At 47.9% G+C, this 25,800-nt stretch overlaps 1 protein-coding gene across 7 annotated transcripts in view; it reads right to left on the bottom strand.

Annotated features, from left to right (window-relative positions):
- Positions 1 to 25,800, bottom strand: part of LOC140341477 (neurotrimin-like) — a 261,202-nt gene that overhangs the window by 23,632 nt on the left and 211,770 nt on the right. For all 7 annotated transcript variants that reach the window (XM_072427279.1, XM_072427285.1, XM_072427282.1 and 4 more), the window contains one exon: positions 16,515 to 16,640. In XM_072427279.1, the coding sequence (XP_072283380.1) occupies positions 16,515 to 16,640 (126 nt within the window). The remainder of the gene's footprint in view (positions 1 to 16,514; positions 16,641 to 25,800) is intronic.

Genomic DNA, 25,800 nt, shown 5'->3' with positions numbered 1-25,800 from the left:
GCAATGAGGGCACATCTGTAGGGGGGTGCAATGAGGGCACATCTGCTGGGGGGTGCAATGAGGGCACATCTGCAGGGGGGGTGCAATGAGGGCACATCTGCAGGGGGGTGCAATGATCCCACAATTGAGGGGTAGATGGAGCAGAGGGGGTGCAATGATCAACCTTCATTTTTGGGGTGGGTGGAGCAGAGCAGACGCCCCACCCCTGAGCAGCAGATATAACGGGACATGAAATGACAGCGCAGGTTAGAATCGCAGCTCATTGTTTCTGGCTGTGAGGAGCAGCTTGTTTGTAGCGATAAATAATACATGAACTGCAGCGACTTCCATCATTTATAACAATAAGAAGCTGTAAAGTTTTCCAATAAACAGATCTGCGATATGCTGCAGAAATGTGAGCCCTCATAAGGGAGCCTCGTCCCTCTTATAATTCACATTTAACGCCTGATACAGACAAGGCCTCATGATGACTGAAAATCCTCCAATTCCAATACAGAGAGAGCGCTGCTTAATATTTCATGCGCTGGGACATAACAGCAATCAAAATATGTTCAGACACCAGAAAAGCATTCTTTAACAAGACAGCCTTCCCCTTGGACGGATTCCGCCATCTGCCCGACGGAAGATATAAGGTTATGATATCAGAGAAGTCATTGTACGCAGCTACAATCCTGCACAACGTGTAACCCATAGCAACAACAACTCCTTCCACTTACCTAACTGCTGATCGATTCCCATATCGCCATTCACGGCTGATCTACAGGAGGAATATGGCCGTCAGGGAGCCATGGTGCAAATTATATGGAATATGGCGACCATTACTGGCCTGGCATCATTGGGGACCACCAGGAACCGCAGCCAGGGGGGTGACTTCCTGTTACAGGGCTCCAATGATAGACACAATCCAGGCCATGTCCAGTGCCCCCCCATCATATGCCAGCTGAACCTTCATATTACATGAGAAGGAATCACAAAGCTCTCCATGGTGGGGGAACAATTTGTAAAGAGAAAATCTGCCCTCTCAGGGTAACTAGGCCCCACCATAAGAAAATCAGTACAAACCATTTACGGAGTGCTCAGATTACAATAACCAAAACATAAAAACTTTGCCAGGGCAGCAACCAGAGGACTGTGGGGGCGGCAGCCTGGAATCCGTTACTGACCATCAGATAAATGGTGCATGGGGGGTTGTACAGCACCCCTAGTGGCAAGGGACTAAATATCACTCTGTTCACCATATTCTTCAAGGCTCTGGGTCATGTTATCAGAGAGCTTAGCACTGTGGGCTGTCAGTGCTGGGCCATGTGCACTACAACCTGCGGACTTACAGTGACTGGGCAACAACCACAATAGAGATTGCTTTGTCTAAGGGGCCCCTACTGGCACCTAGGAGCAGTTTATATTATGTGATAAGCCCATTAGAACACACAGCAGGCCCATCCATTGGTGAACCCTCCATTCTTCCTGCCTTAGGTCGGAGGATAGAGGGCAGGCAGATCATCTGTCATGAATTACAGAGCCTACAAATTGCAATGCTGAATTCTGATTGGTTGTTGCCAGCTGTAGATGTGCAGCACCCCTTACAGGAGGAGACGAACCCAGACAGGGACCACCATTGGCCTCCCCCCAGTTTACAGGTCATTGTGGTGGAACTCTGCATATAGGAAAATATCAGCCAAACTTCTCATACACTGGAAATGGCTGAACTCTGGAAAGCACAAGATCTTCAAATAAAAAACAGGCAGAGATTTTCTCACCATATTTAGAACATTATTAATTCTTCTGTATAATAAAGTAACAAGCAGCGTAGTAAACATTACAGACTGGCTACATAGTAAATAAAAGGCCACGTGTATTTATTTGCTGCAATATGTCACATTGGTGTCAGCGTGTCACATCTATGCCCGCAGCCAAGAATTCTCACAGCCCAACCTTAATGTGTCACTTCTCTGTCTAATACAAGGAATTCATTATGTGATTTACAGAAATGCCTACTAAATAGAGTCATCTATCTTTCACAGCCACCCCAGGCACGCAATCAAACACTCTCATTAAAAATACATGTTTATTTCATAGATTATTAAAAACAGAACAACACGCATAAAAAGCGAGCAGAGCCTGAAAACAAGAACATCGTCCTTCTGTGCCACTCACGGAGAGATCTCCCGAGCAGCACTGATAGCCACAGAGATGCCACACCAACACATGGGTGCCAGTTTGTTGGGCAGTGAAGCACCGATTACTACACAAAGCTTCTACAAAACGTATTAACCATCCAGGCCCGGCATATCAGGTACTGCGGGTTCCCAGGCCTGGCTCCTCCACCCTAAACAGGAATTGTGCCCCAGCTGACTCCCCTCTGGGCACCACTGGAGGGCTTATGGGAGATAGTTGTAAAATACAAGTGGACACAGTTCAGTTTTATCAGACGTCTCATAAAACAAACCCCCAGCCACAACAATATTGTAATGTAATATTTTCCAGTTGCCCCAAACACCTTAATAATTACACAATATGTATTGTGGGTACATTGTACATTGGCAGGAAGGCGGCACCCACACAGTGCTCAGAGACATCACTGGGCATTGTTACATCACTGGGCATTGTTACATCATTGGGCATTGTTACATCATTGGTATTGTTACATCATTGGGTATTGTTACATCATTGGGCATTGTTACATCATTGGACATTGTTACATCATTGGGCATGGTTACATCGTTGGATATTGTTACATCATTGGGCATTGTTACGTCATTGGATATTGTAACGTCATTGGATATTGTTACATCGTTGGGCATTGTTACATTATTGGATATTGTTCTCCAGGTTTATATGAGATATAATCCAGTATCCCCCATTCAGGAAAATCCTTCTTATTGGACAACTATTAATCATTCAGCTCCTGGATGGTTGGTGCCCCTTTTTTTGTAGGCAGGATGGGTGCACCTGCCTAGGGCTTTGGTATTCCTACCAGAGAATAATATACGGGGAGAAATTATTCACAATAAGAGCATTGCAGAAGGGGACTAATCTACAAATGACTTCACATCTTCACACATCATAAACCTATGAGTGCCAACCAATAATTCCAGTTAATAGAGGTCATCACACTCTGCGCTTCCAGAATATCCAGCAGAGGACAAAGACATAGGACAGAAGGAAAGTGCACTGCACTAGCAAACTGATACATGATGACAACTTTCTGCATGATGAACGAGCGAGCATGGACCGCAGGTAGGAGGACCAACTGGGAATAAGCAGCACATTTCTACAGATTCTGCAAAATTGCCCTTTAATACCCCCATGTGGAATTTTTTGGTGGATTTGCATTCAGCAGATTTCTACTTTTAGTTACTTTTTGTCCTATCATCAAAATAAGTGCTCCCAGGTGTCCTGGCCGATATACAGAGAGAAACCACAGCTTTGTGAAGAGACCCTCTTCTACCAGTATTTGCCCCCCATGGCAGTGCCCGGCTTTCTAAGCCTTTTTTGGAAACAGTTTGCTTATCAGACGGACAAATTTTACTTACAAGATTCACCTTCACAATGGGATTTGGCCAAAATAAATCCACAATCTGAGTGACTTATAAAGTTATGGACCCCGTGTAAAAATTAAAAGAAAGGGATTTCAATGTAGCCCACTAACCCCCAAGTTTCTGCAGATAGATAACATTTACAAAGAAGTTTAGGCAAAGTGAAACTCATCCCCGGTATTCACACAAGACCATGTGAAAAGAGCGACTGAGCCGAGTGAATGTGGACACAGCTAAAATGCATATTCACAAATTTGTAATTATTGACAAAACGTCATCCTAGAGTGACCATCCCCTGCACACCAAACCTCCGTGACATCATCATCCGCACAAATGTTTGATCACATGATCCAGACGGCGCGCATGTGCCGAATTCGCTTTCTGTTTACTTTGTATTAATAGGAAAGTTAGCTGAACACTATTTACGGAAGACACAAAAACCACAAAAACTTTTTTCACATGCGTGGGAAGCTTTTATCATTTCATTTCTTCTGACATCCACACATTTAGGAATGTAAATTTCTGTACCTGCGCCTGGCTGCCTTACCAACCGTCAGTAAATTTACACTTTGGGATAACACGGCAAGTCACTGGTATATCTATGTGAATAGTAATATATAAACATATAATGTAAACCTTTCTTCCCTGCACACTGCTCTGCATCATTACCCCAGGCTGGATGTGCAGGACTATGCCACGTCCACCAGTGGTTTGTGCAATCCGTGTCCTAGCCTGAGTTCTATCTTTCAATCCAGGAGATGACCAAGAGAGAACCAGGCTGAGAATCATAGAGCCGACTACCAGGAGTTGGGGGTGGGGAGTAGGGGGCAGTGGGGCAAATAGACCATGGAAAGAAGCAACCAAATGCCCCCCTGACCCACCCCACCACCAACCAGACTACCTCCCACAGTTCCAATCCCACAGCCGGGAAAAGCCCTATAGGGCGTGAATGTGGCAGAGACAGGTGCTAGGGGCAGGTGGAGGAAGACCTGGAGGAGATAGGCAGCTGGAGGTAAAGGCTACACGTTGAGATGGGCTGCTCTGGGGGCTTAAATGTGGCAGGAAGAGATATTTTCTAATTACTTGGTGTTGTAGGTACCACTGATAAAATCAGGATGTGAACCAGGGATCAATGACAAGTGGGGGTTGCTGGGTGTTGTATTTTGTGGATGATTTGTGGCAATAAATTGTATGAGGGTTGTGCCCAAGGACAGCAGGGATGACATGGGGTACCCAATGTTCTCATCTCAAACTGCATGCTTACCCATGGGCTATACTGATTGGCCTGAATGTGGCCGGAGGGGGAATTTCATTACAAGTTACTGTGTGGGTGGCCCTCCTGCATGAGAGGTGGCAGCTAGGGTGGCAAACTATTGCCCACAATTTATCCAAACCCACAATTTCCCATTAAAGTTTCCCGCTGAATGCATCCCTGTAATAAAAATAAAATTGGGTGACTAGACATCCATTGTCTCCTGCAGCATGGTATCACTGATTTACCACAATGCAATTCTGCAGTCAGGCAGTCCTATGTGTAGTTAATGGGCCCAAACACATCACTTTTTGGGGTGTTGGACCCCCCCATCATCCATTCCTGAAATATGGAGTGCATTGTCCTTGTACACCGGCTCTGCCCTGGAAATATGCGAGTGCTCTCCATAATGGGATGAATGCTTCCAGCGCTTGCTGCTCCCCTCTACGGGAGGATTTCAACTAAGAAAGCCAGCGTGTAATCCCCCAGTCACAGAAAATCCAAAAGAAAAGATAAATTCCCGATGAAAGTCACCGAAAATCCTATTAGATTAATCAAATTCGGGGTATTTGTGACTGAACTCAGAACGAAGGAGAATACAGCGACCGATGTCTGCACCGAGCACTGCCGTACTGACAATGACATACCTACATCTGCCCCATCACCCCTCTCTGCCCCCATGTTATACCTACATCTGCCCCATCACCCCTCTCTGCCCCCATGTTATACCTACATCTGCCCCATCACCCCTCTCTGCCCCCATGTTATACCTACCTCCCTGCCCCCCTGTCATACCTACATCTGCCCCATCATCCCTCCCTGCCCCCATGTTATACCTCTCTGCCCTTCTGTCATACCTACATCTGCCCCATCATACCTCTCTGCCCCCATGTCATACCTACATCTGCCCCATCATCCCTCCCTGCCCCCCATGTTATACCTACATCTGCCCCATTACCCCTCTCTGCCCCCATGTTATACCTCCCTGCCCCCCTGTCATACCTACATCTGCCCCATCATCCCTCCCTGCCACCATGGTATACCTCTCTGCCCTTCTGTCATACCTACATCTGCCCCATTACTCCTCTCTGCCCCCATGTTATACCTCACTGCCCCCCTGTCATACCTACATCTGCCCCATCATCCCTCCCTGCCACCATGTTATACCTCTCTGCCCTTCTGTCATACCTACATCTGCCCCATCACCCCTCTCTGCCCCCATGTTATACCTCCCTGCCCCCCTGTCATACCTACATCTGCCCCATCATCCCTCCCTGCCTCATACCTACATCTGCCCCATCATCCCTCCCTGCCACCATGTTATACCTCCCTGCCCCCCTGTCATACCTACATCTGCCCCATCATACCTCTCTGCCCCCATGTCATACCTACATCTGCCCCATCATCCCTCCTTGCCCCCCATGTCATACCTACATCTGCCCATTACCCCTCTCTGCCCCCCTGTCATACCTACATCTGCCCCATCATACCCCCCTGCCCCCATGTTATACCTCTCTGCCCCCATGTCATACCTACATCTGCCCCATCGTTCCTCCCTGCCCCGTGTCATACCCACATCTGCCACATCATGTCTCCCTGCCCCCCCGTCATACCTACATGTGCCCCATCACTCGCTGCCCCCCATCATACCTATATCTGCCCCATCATCCCTCTCTGCCCCCCGTCATACCTATATCTGCCCCATCATCCCTCTCTGCCCCCCAACTTCCCCCATTCCATCCCTTGGCCATGTTTATATCTCCTTCTTCCTTCAAAAACCCTTCTGCCCCCTGCCATGCCCTAATCTCTCCCTTATTTCTCTGCTGTACCCTAACATCCCCTCCTCCATGCCCCATCACACTCTTCATACTCCAATATCCTGGCCTTATTACCCCTCCACAACGCCTACCTAACCCTCTCCTTATCTCTCTACTATGCCCCGATACCCTATCTGCCCCTCCAAGGTGTCCCAATCCTCTTTCTGCCCCTGAACTGTGCTCAGAACCCTTTCAATACCCCTTTACCATTCTCCCATCCCCCTGTTGTGTTCCTGATTTATTGGTATGTAAGCTTACTGACTTTAGCACAGCTGCAGTGTTTGTATGGAGTGTTGGGATGTGAGGTTATGGCTAGTGGAGGGGATAGGAGAGCTAGAAATCGTCAGCACTCCACATGTGAATCCTTCTCTCCCTGCTGCCCATTACAGAGACTTTTATTGATAAAAAATAAGATTATAGCAAATCACATTGTGCGCTCTCCGGCGCTTCATAAATAGAATGTCGAAGAACTGGGACAAAGCAGATAAACTGCATAATGGAGTAAGATGTCTTCTGGGGCCTCCTGGAGCTCAGCGCAGAAGGGGAGAAATGCGACGCATGCATGGTGGTTGATGCGAAGGAGCGCAGTCAGTGCAGGAGGCCCAGCAAATGATTTCTACAATTCTGCACTTGGAAGTCGGGGATCCCCATTCTGCTCTGATGCTGCTCGGCAATTACACCAAACCACTGAGCATTACCAACCGATCCATTTCAAAGGTGACCTGTAACGTGCCGATAAACGGGAATGTCCCGGCATTCGTCAGATAACGCCGAGCCTTCATGTCTGGCGTGTAATGAAAGTGCTAATTATTTATAGACAATCTAAGGCTTTCATTGATATACTGCTAATCATATTTTGTCTTTGTGGATAAACACTCAATCCACTTCCAGGCGGCACTTTGAAATCTTCAGCCTGCGTTGGCAAATAATGAGATTTATAGGGAATCGGCACCTCGCCAGGAAAACACTGCGGGGGGACGCCAACCTTATATTGAACTTTTCTTTTATAATTGCCCCACACAATATGTACAGCCAGAGTTTGGTCTGACGTTTGGTGGCGCCTGGGAAGTGGCCGATTTTGTCATGAGATACTGAAGGGGAGTGACCCAAGATTCTGAGGGAGAAGTCATTAATGGAGAGCTATAGGAGAGTGATTGAGGTTCCGAGGGGGCGTGGCTGATGTTCCGAGGGGGTGTGGCTGAGGTTCCGAGAGGGCGTGGCTGAGGGTTAGTAGAAGAGTGGAAATAGAAGGAATTGGCCACTGCTCTGCCAGGAAGTGACTGATGATTTTAGTTGGAGTGAATGATGTGAGGAGTGAATGATGTGAGGAGTGACTGGGGTTCATAGGTGAATGGAATGTCTGATATTCTTAGTGACAGTGACTGAGGTTCTAAGTTGTTGAGGTTCTTAGGGGGAGGGACTGAAGTTTTGAAGGGCGTGGCCAGTGTATCCAGTATACTGGTGGAAAAAAGGTGTGCTCACCTGACAGATTTGACCCGTCTGGGTCTCGGAGTCCCTCCTTATATTGTTTTAGCTGCGGTTGCTGCAAATGCTGAAAGAAGATAATTATATCTGTACGGGAGGGAGGCATTCTTCTCCGGTGTATACATTATATGATAAACAACTGCACAAGTCTTATTATATCTGCCAGAAATATTTCCAGAACTTCACAGGGGAGAGGAATAGAAATCAGACTCTTATATAACACAGGGGGTGGCGGGGGAAACACAAATGGGGGCAATAGAGTGAGAAGAGGGCAGCAGGAAGAGAAGAGGGCAACAGAGAGTGAGAAGAGGGGCAGCGGGAGGAGAGGGGGGCAACAGAGAGTGAGAAGTGGGGCAGAAATAAGAGAGGAGGGAGACAGTGTTAGAGGAGAGGGGCCGCAGTAAAATTCAGAGTGCGGAGGGAAGGGTGGTGACCTCGGTATGGGGGTCCTTCCTATACATATACAATATATTGGAAACAATTTGCAATATATCAGGAGACACGAGGAGCTGCAGGGGCCTTATTGCCTGGTGACCCCCAAATTCTCCACCAAGAGATAACGGATAGATAATATAAATAATATATATACACACGACATATAGGATACCTCTGTATACCCCACCCCCCATATAAGATACATTTGTATACCCCCCCCTATAAGATACCTCCGTATACCCCTCCATATAAGATACCTCTGTATAGCCCGCCCCCCCTATATAAGATACCTCTGTATAGCCCTCCATATAAGATACCTCCGTATACCCCTCCATATAAGATACCTCCGTATAGCCCGCCCCCCCTATATAAGATACATACCTCTGTATAACCCCCCCATATAAGATACATTTGTATACCCCCCAGGCCCTCATAAACGAGGAGATGGAAATGCTTTTATCTAGTACTGAATATTGCTAATTGCTCGTTGAAGCTCTAATGTCATCCAAGCTGTTTCTTCATTAATGCCCGGATTTTGGATCGCATTAGACGGGTGTGGGATGGGCGTCCTGGGAGCCGTTATGTTGGGGGAATGTTAAATGGGGCTCAGCCATAATAATTATCGCACAATACACAGGCTGAGTGCCACCATTTGCCAGTTTATTCTCATTTTCTCTCCTGTAAATTAGTCCGACGATAAAGTGGCCCCACTGAGGCGCCCGGAGCCACTTTACAGCGTAACGACCTCGTCTGGCGACACTTTGCAGAGGCTCGCTATAACTCACCTGATGATTGCAGGAAGTGCAGAGCGGCCTTCAGCCTCCTCCACGTGCCAGGCACGCGGTCCCAGCGGCAGGAAGAGATTGGCGGTACCGGGCTGATATATGGGGGATGGGGGGGGGCGTCAGTGGCTTCCTTATAGCGGCTCACAAGTACCCTTACAGCAAACAGCTCACCAGAGGCATCGGAATGATAAGTGCCATGTGATCACCAATAACATTGTGGATGAGCTGCCAGTCTAATGCCACCACGGTGCCAGGGAGGTGGGAGGCATCCTGAATGGACAGTTATCATGGCCGACTATGAATGATTCCTCCCATTTTATAGAGATGACATCCATGTGTCATCCATGTGTCTTACTCCACCCTAAATCCTGAGCTCTCATTGGTGCACAGCTGGAGAATCCGCTGCGCCCGTTTTCCAGGTTGGGCTTTGTAATGCGGAATGTGAGTCGGGAATGGGGTCATGTGACCACCAACAGCACCGCACATTCCAAATAAAAATAAAAATCATGTAAAAATAAATCATGTAAAAAGTTCTAACATAAAAAATCAGATCATCCAATAAAAATATAAACGTTTCATCATAAAACAATCACACGCTCTGAGATGAGGAATGAACATTCATCCATGATTGGTTAACCCGTCGTCTCATTAGAACCCATGTGACACCTTTCACCGATATTTTACCACTTCCAGGAATCATTTGCACCACAAAGACAAATCTAAAACATTTTTGTGATGAAACATTTCGGTTTATATTGGATGATTATTAAAATATAAATGATTTTTATGATGAATAAAACAATTTCTATTGATTTTCCCAAAAATACCCCCTAGAGGTTTTTTCTTTTGTCTGTTCTGAGTAGTGGCAGTATTTATGAATATATGGGCAGCACGGTGGCTCAGTGGTTAGCACTCTGGCCTTTGCAGCGCAGGGTCCCCGGTTGGAATCTAGGCCAGGACTCTATCTGCATGGAGTTTGTAGGTTCTCCCCGTGTCTGTGTGGGTTTCCTCCGGGTACTCTGGTTCCTCCCACATTCCAAAAACATGCCGTTAGGTGAATTGGCTTCCCCCAAATTGTCCTCCTGTAATAATGACATATGAGTATGGGGGGGACATTAGATTGTGAGCTCCTCTAAGGGACAGCTAGTCACATGACTATGGGCTTTGTACAGCGCTGCGTAATATGTTGGCACTATATTAACAGACTCTTGTATTGTGTCATACTGAACAACCTAAAAATCAGTAAATCCCCAGACTGGAACCTGCCTGAGACAGAACATATCTGGGTCAGAACCTTGCCAGCCCGGCATTATTGGTATCTGTGTGTATGGTGCCGGGTCCGTAGCTGGAAGCACACACTCCGAGGAGCGCGGGTAATATCGGAGGCGCCGTCTGGCCGGAGTTAAATGAACTCTCTTTCATTTGAGGAGGAGAGGTAATAGAATAATAGTCATTTATATGCTAACAAGCCTTTCACAGCTAATTTGATATAGCAATAGAAGATTAAATCTGTATTAAAAAATTAATTATGCTCTCCGTGTCACACAAATTTGGCCGCCAATTAAAAATAGACTCGTCCTCTCTGCAATCTTTCTGGAGAATATTGCTTTAAATGATTGACAAGAGGCCGGCCTATCGCAATTAGCTATTAATACGAATCCCATTGCGCTCACCTAGAAATAACCCGACACCTTGGAGACATGTAATTCCCACATAATTAGAAGTAACCCTTCGCGTGCCGCACTCATTGGGCAAATTCATAATTACAATACAGGACGGCGCCGGCGTTCCGTCTCGGCCAGAAACTCCTAATGGGCTTTTCTCCTGGCGGCCCATATCAGTTCTTATCGGTTTCTGTGTAAATGTAGATTCTGGATTGGCCCATTAATAACCAACAAGAGCGTCCCCACTTCATTCCTTTCTGTTTGCCGAGTGATAAAGAGGCCGAGATTGGGCCGGTGTGCGCGGAATGCTGTAATTACTGCACATTCTGCAAAGGAACAAACCGCTTCCACTAAACATCGGCAACTTTTGTATCTTCAACAACAAGAAAAAGCAGCCAGTGGCGTGCAGATAAATCTCTGGAAATTGTGACAAATGGGGCTCCAAGGACCGGGCCCCGTACACACACAGAATGGCACACAGACAATTTATGGAGCTTTGATCAGAATTTCATTATTTACAACAAATATCCGGGGAAAGTTCTCCAGACAATGAGCTTGAGATGTTTTCCAGCATGCCGGGAGATGTGGGCACCACATTGGGCACTACCGACGTCTGGCGACCATAAGAGACCCTCTGACCCATCAGAACAAACGGCAGAAACCAATTAAAGTCACCATCTTTGACCTGAGTTCTGTAAACTGGACTCTGATTGGCTTACAAGCCTGACAATTGCACCCACGAGGAGTTCAGTGACCTGCCTGTGAATGATGTGCACTGAATGCTTCCTGAATTCTGCATCACTGCAATTGTACCAGATATGATGAATCCTGGTACCGGGGAGGGGGGGGGGACCTGGGGGTGGAATTTGGAGGTCTGTACCCTGTGTCAGTATATCCCTGCTGCAGATCGGAGTTTATGGCGGGGGCTCTGTATGAAGGTCAGGGAAACCGCTAATATTCACCGGATAATCTGACTGAATGGACTTCACCAGGAGAAGAATCCAGGTACACCGCCATCTGACCACAACCGCCCCCAAGTGGACGGAGCAGTGGGGCAACTATCCCCCAGACTACTGCTCCCATCCTCCCCTCATCTGCCAGCACAAAGAATCCTTTCCATAGTCTCTCTTTCTTCCCAATTTGTTACCCCTATGAAGTAATTACCTGTTACTTTGTCACACTGGCCAATGGTAACCATGGCAACACTTTGGGACTAAATATGCAGTGCCAGGAGATGAGTAACCATGGCAACTTGACTGACCAGTTCTGTGTAACCATGACAATTGAGCTGTGAAGTTCTTTAACCCTTCCAGTAAAGGTAAATGAGAGGAATATAGAAGGTCATGTGACTGACTGTCATCCCCGGGACCAGAACCAGAACCAAGAAGAAGGAAACTTCATATAAAGAAAGTGTGACACTGACCGGCGTACAATGGCGGGTCACATAAATCATCGGCGTCACTTCCACGCCATTCTGAGAAAGCAATCCCCAGCCTATAATATTGGGGGCCACACAAGATGGCGGGAAGGGTGTGTTTCCCCGGTCCATCATGAGATGAAATCTGTTCCAGCCATGTCTGAGGCCTTCACCTCCATGTTGTACGTCTATGGGGTCCAATCACGAATATTCCACATCTAATGCATTTATATTATTGGGGCGACTCAAGGGAAAGGCGAGTCGGGGGGTTTAACTCTTTGCCAAAATATTTTTGTACAGAAATGGCAGATCAGCGGAGTTCTGCTCATTCCTGGTATAGATTTGTGGTTAACGAGCCATTATGGGCCGAGAATTCAGATGACGAGGAACCAAATGACCCGGTATTAAGTTGGGATATACAGACGTAGATCAGAGGCTTGGGGCAATTATTGGGGCAATTAATGTTCTGGGGGCAGAAGGTCCAGCCGGTGGGCTGCCGGGGGGGGGGGGGCAGTCCTTTCTGAATGTCCAGGGTTTGGACCAGCTGTTATCCGAGGCCAGAACCAAAAATTGTGATTGCCCAGAATCTCATGTCTCTGTGTTATACCTCCACCACGTTCTTAAGCTACATACACACATGCAATTATTGTCTTTGGAAAGGATTCCAACGGCTAAGGACTGCACGATGCATGAACGAGTGCTGTACATATTCTGCTCTATAGAGAGGGGAGAGCGATGCAGTGGCACCCCGCTGTGCTCTCCCCCTTCTCTTGCATTAGGATCGTTCGTCATCCATCGTCTGTGGATCCGCCAGGACGGTCGTTCGGACGATGGACGACGGGCGCTGTACAGACGCCAGATTCTCAGCCGAATATGGGGCGAGAAGCATTGGGCGTGTGTACCCAGCTTTACTTACCCCTTCCATTATTTGCCCTTCACCACCATGCTTACTGTTCCCTTCTCTCACTTCCTTCACAATTGTTTATAGCATTTCCTCCAATGTTCCTTCCATAACTCCTTCCACCATTCCTTGCCCAACTATACACATCTGTCCATAATGTCCAGCTCCCTTTACCATTCCTTCCAATACCTCCATTCACCATTACATTCACCGATTCTTGCACCATTTTCACCACTCCTACCATCACTCCCTTTTCAGCCCTCATTCTCCATGGAAAGTGATGAATTTCTGAGAAATGATGATACATTTCCAATCTATAAAATCCCCCCAATGCAGCGGGCGCATGTCAGGACCGGGAAGCTGCAGGATTCTGGATGTTGTGGATCGCTGCGATATCTATAAATATCTGCTAAAACCTCACCGTACTTTTCCTGCGATGTCTGCAGAGGAAACAATGTCATCCCTACAGCTAATCACAAAGAATTCAGAGAACAAAGTGTGTCCATGTTCTGGGGGTCACAAGTCCCTCTCGTTATTTTGTTTTTCACCAATTTCCAGCTACCGCTTGTCAGCCTTCCAATCAGCAGAACTCTGACCACCAAACCGCCATCTGCAGATTTGTTTGTATCGCCAAGCGGAGAGAAGAAAGAACGAAGGCCCATCGGACTGAGAGCCACCCACGCCAGCCCAATACATGGAGGATCTGGGGGGAGAACCGGAGCCCAAAACTGGACATCAGATGACTAATGCTTTGTACAGGGCATGTCTCTCCGGAGTCTCACTTTATTACAGGAAACTATCCGTCAGATTGGCAGTACTGGTATTAAGGAGGACCTAAAGTCCTGGGTGTGGGGGAGCCATAAGAGCCCCAATAGCACTCACAGCATGCACACACCTTATAATACATTTGTAGATGATGGAGCTCCCCACGACTGACCATCCAGCCTCCGCTGCACCTTGGCTCTGCTTTCCATCAATCCTCTTTGGTCATTGGGTTTCAAGAACCACTGGTTCTTTGGGTAATGGATCAAGCGGGTATAAATCTACAGGCTGTCCTGTGATTGGATAATCCTCTTTTGTCCCCTCCCCACCCCCACTATTCTGAACGATCCTTCTGGTGTCTGTAGAAGAACTTTGTAGAAGTTTACATTGTGTTTCACTGATGTGTCCCCATTACAATGACATGGGGGACACAAGTTTTTATGGGAGAGGAAGATGGCACTATGATGATCTCAATCCAGGAAGAAGAAACTCCAGGACACAATATACAGCAGGCACTCTCAATGTCTTCACAATAAAGCTAACGGACAGCACCAACTATAACTAGAGTTCAGCAGCAGAAGGAAGAGGAGCCATGCTAATGATCGGGGATCAATGTTCTATAAATAAGCAGCAAGAGGGCCATTCTGACCAAAACAGCAGCACGACATCAGACAGAACCTCTGCGGGCACCAGCACAGAGCGCGCCAACCGTGCGCCAACCATGCGCCAACCGCGCACACCGAGCGCCAACCGTGCACACCGAGCGCCAACCGTGCACACCGAGCGCCAGGCAGCTGGCTGATCAGATGCAAATCACAAATCTTCCCCCTAAACTCATACAAGGTTGTGCTTGTGGTACCCCAGACCCATCGAGACAATCAGAATTCCTGGGCCACATATAGGAACCCGATATTGGGGAATCCCGGACATCATACAAGGGGGTTTATCTTACATTCTGGGAATTCTGCTTTCAGCTTTTTTTACCATCACTGCTTTGTGTGAGGAATCTTCCCTCAGAGGATGGAAAGCTGCTTTATTGCCTGGAAATGAACAAAATGGCATCTGGCACCTCCTGCGCCGTGCTTACACGAGTCTTAGAAAACGTTACTGCAGTGGGGCCAACCATTCACTTTGCATGAAAAGAGCTGGGAATGGAGGGGTCAGGGGCCACTCAGTGCTTCCAGGGGAACAATAATGAGGGGAGCGAGGGAGAACTATCACACAGCACACAGATAAATGAGAGGGAAGATCAGAAGATGGAAGTCGGAGCGTCAGGCAGATGAGGGGCTTCTACAGATATCAGCAGGGAGCAGCCAGAATTAGGGCCCCTGATCATCAGATGCATGGGCCACACACCATCATACAGAGCTATGATTGGCTGTCATATATGGACAACTCTCTGATTGTTGTGTGCACAGGTCAGTACAGACTATCAGCCAATCAGAGCAACAGAAAGTCCAACCAGCTCAGAAGCTGCCACCAATGTCTGAGCACGCTGTTATTGTAAATGAAAGTCACCTGGATATGCCAATCCTCCGATATCAGCAGAACCCCACTGCCAGCACCAATACACCTTATGTCACATGACTATCAGTACCATGTGACCAGGGAGGGATCAATGCATCTACAACATACTCAAAGAGAACCTGTCATGACAAAAGTATGGGAGCAGTCCACAGGATTTCAGGGGGGGGGGGGGGCAGAGTATTTCAGGAGAGGAGAGTTATAGAGGAAGGAGCCCTCCAGGATTGAAGGATCGTCAGGTACAATGCTGGGTAAATATTTCATTTTTGGTGGCAGGGTTAGAAGGGAAAACATTTTCTTGGTATTTAGGGCAGGAAGCTGGCAGGCGATCACATTGAACACTTCCCATGCAGGGGATGACGGGGTCCTGCTGAGAATATGGAGGTCTGTCTCCGCCCACTGACAGACCCCGACCACTTGGATGTTGACTATGGAAGAGGCGGATGAAAGTGTACACAGCCTGGGAGCCAGGAATTTTTCATTCTGCTCGATGTATTATGGAGGTTCTGCAAACTTCTCAGAAACGTAATAGGAAGGTAGCAGAGAGGTTTATGTGGAGGAACCACAAGTCCCAGCATGCTCTGTCAGGTATGGAATGTTACATTATTGCTAGGTGATATACACGGTAAGAGCAGGTAGCAGGAGAACTTACAGCCCGATATAAATATATTCCTAGTGACCAGCGCACGGCTAACAGCGGGAGCGCTCCTTAGCATAATACATCAACCCTAAAAATAAAGTTCCTTCTATTGATGAAATAACAAAGAGGAGTGCGGCACCAGGTAGTGAAGGAACGTTCTCCGTGGCACATTCACACAGCAGAGATCTCCATGGTTGGGCTTGATGATGGACGGATGTATCAGATGTTCCCCCCATTCCCCCCATTCAATTTTCCCCAAAACCAACAATATCAACGCACGTTTTTCTTTATCTTACCTTTAGGGGACAGGTATCTCCAGGTCACCACCGGCTCCGGCCTTCCCGTGGCGATGCAGCTCAGACTGACGTTACTTCCCTCATTGACAACGATATTGGAAGAGATATCCACTATCCGAGGGGGAACTGAAAGACAGAGAGACCATATTGTGATATATGGACCGACTTCTGTACAGAACTACAAGTGCCAGCATGTCATGTGATTGTATACAGCCAATGAAGAGAAATGATGTCATGTGATCACAGCCAGTGAAGATTCATGAGGTCACATATAGATTTCCGGGGCCACAGGGCCACTGGGCGGTGTATTATATAACCCAATCCATCCCGACCTCCCACCACTGATACAACAATACGCACAATTATTAGGATGGGGGGGAGGGGAAGAGGAAGGATGGGGGGAGGGGAAGAGGAAGGATAGGGGAAAGGGGAAGAGGAAGGATTGGCCCGTTTTGCCTGGCACCCCAGCGCTGGGAAATTCTTCATATTTTGGGCGGTGTATTATATAACCCAATCCATCCCGACCTCCCACCACTGATACAACAATACGCACAATTATAAGGATGGGGGGGAGGGGAAGAGGAAGGATGGGGGGGAGGGGAAGAGGAAGGATGGGGGGGAGTTTTGGGGTACCATGTGACCCGTTTTGCCTGGCACCCCAGCGCTGGGAAATTCTTCATATTTTGCTGTAATTGGCGGTAGCTCTGCTGATAATTGTTCTGTTTTCTCAGTTTTTGTTTTATTGTTACACTGTAATTATTCACATCAGATTAGTGACATTCACACCACAGCGCAGAATCCGCCTAATGTACAAACACAGCGCGGCGCCTTCTGCTGATGCCACAACACTTGTAGCCATGGCAGAAACTCCCAGCCATGAGGAAGGTTTGTCATAAATTACAGCAAACGCAGATTTTATTAATGTGTTGGCTCCGTGTCTGCAGCTGATTATACAAGGTGGCAATTCACAGGTTCTGCTCTTTTCATTATTGGGAATGTAGCGAGTGATTCATTCACTGTTTATTCATCCGCCAGCAGGGAGAGATCCGCACACAATCGCCACATTTAGCTGGAGGTGACCGGGGATGCGCCATGTGAGAGGCGCGCGGATGGCGAGGCCGATCGCAGGGTATAATCGCAATACGTGATCTGGAAAGGAGCCACCAATCGGCATTATCACTTTACTTCTAGAAAGATTTCCAAAATTGGCCCCAATATTTTTATGGTGCAAACATTCACTGTATGTTAATCTTCCTGGAGCATGACAATGATCGATTCATCACCAGTGAATGTTGAAAGTCACAATGACTATACAGCTATACCCTTTATGTTTATTGGTGGAGTATTAATGGAGGAGGAAGCTCAGAAGAATGGAAGAAGCAGGGAGATCCTCCCACTGCAGCCCCTCAGGTGCAGCTTCCCCTCCAGCATGGTGACAACACCAAGTTTCACTCCCAATCTGGTGACACCAACGGAGGGAACTGTGAGATGACTGCCCCTTTCATTCACTGGATTTCAGTTTGTCAATCATGGAGGCTCAGTATGGCATGTGGGCATTACCTGAGGTGGTCTGCATACAAATACATTCTGCCCAATAACATGACTCATGGCTGAGGGGAGTACAGAGGCCGGGTGGTGTCATGTTTTCAGGAAGCCATGTACAGCACCCCGTCACCACCACCCGCCATGATTTATCTGCATGGCATTGGGAAGCACAGAGATTGAATCACCGGATCTGAAATAGGAGATGAATTGGAGCAGTCCTACCTAAACATTAAGGGGAGGGAGGAATAAGGATTGGAAAATAAGGGCAGACAATTGTTCCTTTAGGGCGGAGCACCCGAAAGGGGCGGCACCTCAGCTGCTACATTGAGGTCCTAGGAAGGATTTGTCAATGGTTGTCTCTCAAGTCTCATAATTTAGATCTTCCTATGATTGGATAAAGCCAATTGGGTCTGTGAAGATTTGTTTTTTTGTACGATTTGATGTCTGGGCCAATATGCAAATGAGCTGATATGATGGACCCCACCCATCAGTCTAACAGAAAGTCCTCCGAGGAGCCATTTCCTGGGACACATCTCACTTCCTGTCCAACTGAAGGATGACGAAGGTTGTCACTGCTGCCCCTAAATGATTTCCTGTAATAATTTGGACAAAATATAAATCTGATTGGCCGGAAATGGTGGCCCCGATCTTCCAGGAACATCTCCCCCGAGGTGTCAGGCCGTCTTCAATCTGCCCTCAATCATTCCAGGCGCTCGCAGACGTTTCTGATTTGCTTTTACAGCACAATATAAATTCTTCCAAAGTGAGCGGAGCGGCTGCAGCGTCAGCTGTTTATTGATCGCTTTGTGTCCATAATAAGATGGAAAGTGTCCCAAATCCATCCAGAATGAGAATTTGTAACGGCTCCGTCCTTTTATGAATTATTTCACAGCAGAGCTGAATATTCCCGTCAGTGTGTGATGGAGGCGGCGGGTGATCACAGCCGCTCATTTACTGCGTCATGCCAACAATTTCACCCAACGTTCCTTTATTTCATTCAATGCCACGGGATGGAGAATCGGCTGGAACCTCAGGGACAACCATCACATGACCAGAGCAAACCTATCAAACGGCAGAATACCTATCAAACCGGAATACCGCCGAGTGCTGCAGTAAGGACACAACGCCCGGTGCCCGCTGACTAACAACTATGCCCCCTGAAATTAGCAACTTATTCAGGTGCCATTTATTACAAATTCTAAACAAGGAAATCTTTGTGTGCCAACCACCTGCTATATCGGCAACCCATACCACGGTGATCTAACCAACATGGTGGAAAAGCTGTGATTCTCTAGAAATTGGCGCTGCTGCCTACTGACCAATCAGATTCCTTATCCTATGCCATGGGTGAGCTGAAATCAGGAAAAAAAAATTGCTGGGTTTTACCCATATATCAAATAGGACGCAGGGCACTGCACCTTGGTGTGGATTGGCAGAATGGGCACCACAGAGAACCCCTCGGGATCAGCATCCTTACAGAATGATCCGTCAGTTCCTGAAATGTGGAAGATCTCTTACAGAAAGTGGCAGCCATAACTACATTTCTTGCACCAGAAGGAGCCCAGTGCGGAGTGCCCCCGGTGAGATGTGGTGCCCCTGAGTGAGGTGGCACCTCTTTTCCTGACTTTGCTGGCTGTATATTCTCATCATGCGTCCTTCATAGCTGCGATTTATGGAAAAGGACATTCTAAAATAGTCCGGAATAAAAAACTTGTGAATTCAGCAGCCGCGGCGGAAGTCTCGGGGGACACAGAGGGAATGAATTGTCATAAACAGCGCACGCAGGAAAAGCACTTTTTAAGGTCAGAGATTTAGAAAATGGAGTCTGCTCGGCTCTGATGGTGGGAAGGCAGAACAGGTGCCACGGGCAATCTCACACCTTGTGACTGCGGCACAGACCCCGGCGCCATTCAGCCGATACTCCCAGGAGTCCCCCAGCAGATGGGCAGAGACACTCGTTGTTCCATCCTCTGCTCCCTCAGGACCTCTGCGGAGAGAAGAGAAGGGCACGTGGGAAACGCATGTCTGAGTCACATTCCACCGTGTCAGCACTTCGCCAAAAACTTGCCGGCTATTTTTCATGGGCGTCCACTGTCCCATGTGGGTTCAAAACAGCTAGGCTCAGCGCAAAGTGACAGGACGTTCTGTAACGGCACAGCCAGTCTACCGTTAACCCCGTTCGCGCTTCGCCGTCCTGGACGCACATTTTGTAATGAACGTTCAGCAGCCAGATGGGCCTGTGAGTCACAGCACAGTGTGACCAGGGCACACCAACCTGTCCAGCACAGGGCATGCCATCCATGCCGTGTACACCACTGGGCACCCCAAAGACACCAGGGCACACCGACCTGTCCAGCACAGGACGTGCCATCCATGCCCACCAGGGCACACCGACCTGTCCAGCACAGGACGTGCCATCCATGCCGTGTACACCACTGGGCACCCCAAAGACACCAGGGCACACCGACCTGTCAGTGAATCCAGCACAGGACATGCCATCCGTGCCATGTACAACACTGGGCACCCCACTGACACCAGGGCACACTGACTTGCCGGCAAATCCCGCATAGGACGTGCCATCCATGCCAAGTACACCGCTGGGCACCCCACTGACTGAAACCAGGGCACACGGACCTGACAGCGAGCGCAGCACAGGATGTGCCATTTAAGCCATGTGCACTGGAGGTTGTGGCACATCTATGGGCGGGACTATAAAGCTGATCATGTGACTGTATAACGACCTGGCTGATGATCAAGATTGACATACCTCCAGCCTTAATCTGCAATCACAAGGGATATGTCAGTGAGCATCTATACTTCTTTACATGACAGCTGTTCATACACAGGGAGTGCAGCTTCTGCATGATAGATACTTGGCCCTGCTGTCTGATATTGTGTACAATAAAGATCCTGGGAGTCCCTATTCCTGCCAATGGACAGAAGACCCGTCAGTTTACCCCCATCCTGCTTAGTGTATTCTTCTTGCTGCCAAAGGGGAAGCCCCACCCCTGAGGCCCAGTGTCACCCAATCAAAACCTCTCTCCACACCTGAGGAACCATTCCCCTGCGGTTGAGAAGAGGGGGAGGGGGAGTGGCATGATGGGGGAAAATGACCTAATAGGAAGATAAAGAAAACAAAGGGTGGGCAAAGACGAGGGTATAAGGGAGAGTAAGGGGGAAAGTCAAGAATTGTGGAGGAATCAAGATCCTCGTCCGCCCTCCCTGAGGATACAGGTGAGGTCCTCGTGGGTGTGGTGGAGTTGGATTGGTAAAATGTTGGTGTGCGGAGAGCCATCTATGGTAAGGGGGCTCCAAAAGTTAGGAGTTGTTAAGGTTGGTTATGATCTGCGTGATTGATATTGTTCCCGAGATAGTGAGTGGCACCTGGGAGCCCGGAAGATATCAATCAAAGCAGAGACAGGTAAACGGGTGTGAGAGAGGTAAAGCCTGCGAGGACCTACCACCCGAGGGCAGGAATTGGGGTCACCTGATTGGTAATAACATAGAGGTGGTTGTAATGTGAATAAAAGTTACGGTCTTTATATGGTTACAAAGTTGTAAAATAATAAACGGCCATTTTCACCGCAGGTGTCTGCTGGTATTTTACAAGTGTTTTGCTGTAGGAGGAAGGAGTGTGTTGGTTAAAGGAGGGCTCTTGCCTACCGCAGTCATGTCTTGTCCTCAGCTAAGAAGTTATTACAATGTAGGGCCCACATTCACTGATCACACATTGTGGGGTCCTCCACTTTTACTGACAGGAAGTGAGCTGTGCGTAGGTGAATATCTTCCCCCAGGATGAGAATTGGATCCCAGGTGACAATTCATCATCAATCATCCAATCGTTGTTATCAGTATGGATGAGGATATGAATGGATATCAGGCAGAACAGAGGATGATGAAGAGGTTTATGGAGAGGGCAGTTAATGATTCGGGATATTATTACATTTTACTCTGAATGAAAACATTAGGATAAAATGGGACGCAGAATCTCCTATGACGGATCCGATAATTCCCGGAGGCTGCCGGGCATCCACAGAGAATCCACAGAGATATCAGGAGAGGCGGAGATGCCGGACAGAATGAATTCCCATCCTCCTCCCTGATTATATATTGCACCCAGTCAGACATTTTAGTATGGATGGGGCTCACTACAGATTGGGTGGTGACTTTATCCTCCGAACAGAGCGATCACCCAAATGTTTCATCACTGGACATTGAAGATGAAAGATTAAAAATCCAAGCTGACGTGCAGAAAGAGTTGACACTGACAGGCAGGAAGTCAGCTGTGTGCAGGGAAATGTCTCCCCCACCAATGAATGAATGTGTGGGCTGTAATAATTCCTGCACAGGATGTAGGCGCCGCATATACGTATGACACAATTGCCACATCTCCCTCATTTGTGTGGAGGGGGCCTGCAGCTCTCTGCCTCTTTCCCCCATTATATGTAACAAAAGTCCCAGAAATATTCCTCCAGTCCAGAGAGTTGGACATTGGTTGTTAGGGGGAGGAAGGGCTCCGCAGGGGCGGGCAGAGGGAGGAGCTGTGCATAGAGGCTGGAATACAACGGGGGCTCCCATGGCAATCCAGCCAGCCAATACCAGGGCCCAGAGAAAGGAGCAAGATGGGACTTTGTGATATCTAACCCCAGTCTGTCCTGCTCTGGGGGTGAAGACAACACCTCCCATGGCTACAATCAGGTCTGCAGCAGTGCTAAAAGTGAACCTTGTGACAATGATGGAGATGATCCAACAATGGAATGGATGATGGGGATGGAGAGATCCAACAATTGAAAGGAGGATAGAAATGATCCAACAATGGAATAGTTGAAAACAATAAATGAAGATACCCCCACCCCCCTCCCCATCAGGTTACGGTAAGTCTCCACCCCATGTATATATCAGTACCCTGCTTTAGATATCAGTGACATCAGCAACACCACCGCACACATCATGATTACCTTCACTAATATTCATGAACACTAGAGGGCACATTAAAAATCTCTATAAATAAATATAAAGTGAAAGCAAATATGGAACAGCAAGTGAATGTGAGATAAAAGGACTTTCAGGTAAAGGTCAGAATATAACGGCCACAATGGGGAAATGATGGAAGGTGCACTGTGTCCAATATTAGAAGGGGACGGACTTCCTGAGAACTCGGCGTTGGAGCGGAGAGGTTATCACAGCTTGCTGATTATAATATAGATAATGGCAGCGGCTGGAGAGAGCGATAGAATTATCTGTGAGCGTGCTGACCGTCACCCCGGAACCTCCTGCAGGACAGAGATATTGGCTTCCTTTCAGGGCTGAGAATGGCGCTGCGCTCCCGTGGAGGAGAATTATCTCAGTCAGTGTTCTGCGTGGCCCCCAGGGACCAAATCTGGAGAGAAAGACTTCCAGTCCAATTTTCCTGCCTAAAATGTCAGAGTCCTAATTATTCCTAAAATACACTTTGTACGGCCGCTCTCTCCAACGTGTGCGCTGGAAGCTTCCGCACAATGGCAGCCAGAACAACCAGGATAAAAATCTTAATTGCTGTCAAGAGACAAAAGGAGACAAAAATATCAAAACCGCTCGGCAGAAGCACACAGATGAGAGATGAAAATTAGAGAGGCAAGCTGGATAACGCATTGATAGGTGGGGGGCCCTCTACTGGCCATCTTTATGTATGCTGCAATCAGCATCTGGGCTGAACAGGTGCTGGGATAAAATCAAGAAGTGGATAATCCCCTTTTGAGGAATTTATTTGCCAAAACAGAGGGGGAGATCTTCAGAAAGTACCGGGAGATATCGATATACACTACAAATCGTGGCTATCACAAAGCTGAGACACGACAGATCCTTACAATTTATTTTTCACTGAAAGGAGTTTTTACACCTTGCAAATATTTGTAATGAAAACAGATTCCTCTTAATAGCAGAATGTGGGGGTGGCTCTGCTTGGGGATAGGTTACCTTCTGGGGTAACAAGGAGAGGGCAATTTCTGTCTAAAGCAGAGCTCCCCTTTACATGGCATTCCTAGTCAAATATCCACATCCACTGGTGACACACTGGAGACATTGAACGAATCATCCAGTGGGGGTGTCACCACCATTCCCAGCCTGCAGCTCTGCCTGTGTTATAACGGGGATAGAAAATCACAACCCCGGTGACAGCCAACACAAGCTCTTTGCCCTCTCCAATACTCCTCCATCAGCCCCTGAAAGCCTGATGTCAGCTTTCAGTTTATGTGTGAGGGCAGATATCGGGAAGTGTGCCAGCTGGATTGATAGAAGATTTGCCTCCTCGTGATGGGTGAGCCGGGGGGCGCTGGATGTTACCTGTGCAGGTTTGGACCACTAGACAAGCTTGAGGACGGGTCACCTTCAGCTGGCGCCATGTCTGTCATCCAGCAGCGCCGTGTTCTGTGGCTGGCATGCAGTGCGAGATAATCAATAGTGAACCATCTGCTCGCAGACTTTATTGACGTGAGGCGCAGGAGATGAAACAGAAACAGCTGGAGTAATTAGAGAGGGTGCAGGAGCGACATCGCCGCACGGCCCACGCCAAATTTATGCCCAATTCATTTACACAGAAATCCGACGCACTTTTCATGTTTTCCCAGATCTGTAGAATCCGACAATGCGCCTATAATGCCGCCACCTTCAATGGGAACTCTTCAATTATCCGCATTACACCAGCGCAACACCATGCGTCATCCGGAAACACGACAGATAAATAAAGAACAGCCGGGGAGGTGACAACCTGTGAGGTGACATGACTCCATCCCACAGCGCAATCACCTAAAGCAACCAATCAGCCATCTGCTATCATCCTACACAAAGTGTGATGGGGTCACCACCACCTGTCATGGAGGGCCTCTAGCTGGTACCTTCAGGGACACCGGGCCGGAGACAAGAGGCCCTGTCTGTGCCACATCCTATCCCAGAGTTATAATTGCTGATATTGGGGGCCAAGTCAACGTGTATAACCATTTCTCTCCAACGCTCAGTCCACGGCCCACCAGTGAATGGGCCAGAATGGCCAGACAGCCGAGGACAGAGGGCAATGGAGGAACCATTTATACTGCTGCACCCAGCAACCAATCAGAAGTTGCCTTTCATTTCTACCTACACAAAGAAGGATGACATCTGATTGGACGTTCTGGTTTTGACTTCCCCATTGGGCTTTACACTGACAATATTTCACCCTCTGTACACACAGAACAAGCATACAACACTGGTATACTATGGTGGGTCAGGTGTATGAGGTGCTATCAGCCTGGGTATATGGCACTGGTTCAGAAATAAAATACTGGATCGGGTATATACCATGGAGTCACATGTATGGGACTGGGTCGGGTATATTATCAGGGGGTCAGATGTATGGTACTGGGTCGGGTATATTATCAGGGGGTCAGATGTATGGGACTGGGTCGGGTATATAGCAGTGGTTCAAGTTTATGGTACTGGGTCAGGTATATATTAGTGGTTCCGGTGTATGGTACTGCGTCGGATATATATCAGTGCTTCGGGTGTATGGTACTGGGTCGGGTATAAAACAGTGGTTCGGGTGTATGGTACTGGGTCGGGTATATATCAGTGGTTTGGGTGTATGGTACTGGGTCGGATATATATTAGGAGGTCAGATGTATGGAACTGGGTCGGCTATGTAGCAATGGGTCGGGTGTATGGTACTGGGTCGGATATATATCAGTGGTTAGGGTGTATGGTACTGGGTCGGATATATATCAGTGGTTCG

The sequence above is a fragment of the Pyxicephalus adspersus genome, chromosome 11 (genome assembly GCF_032062135.1).
Source record: "Pyxicephalus adspersus chromosome 11, UCB_Pads_2.0, whole genome shotgun sequence".
Classification (NCBI taxonomy): Eukaryota; Metazoa; Chordata; class Amphibia; order Anura; family Pyxicephalidae; genus Pyxicephalus; species Pyxicephalus adspersus.
This window is presented reverse-complemented; position numbering and strand designations above follow the sequence as displayed.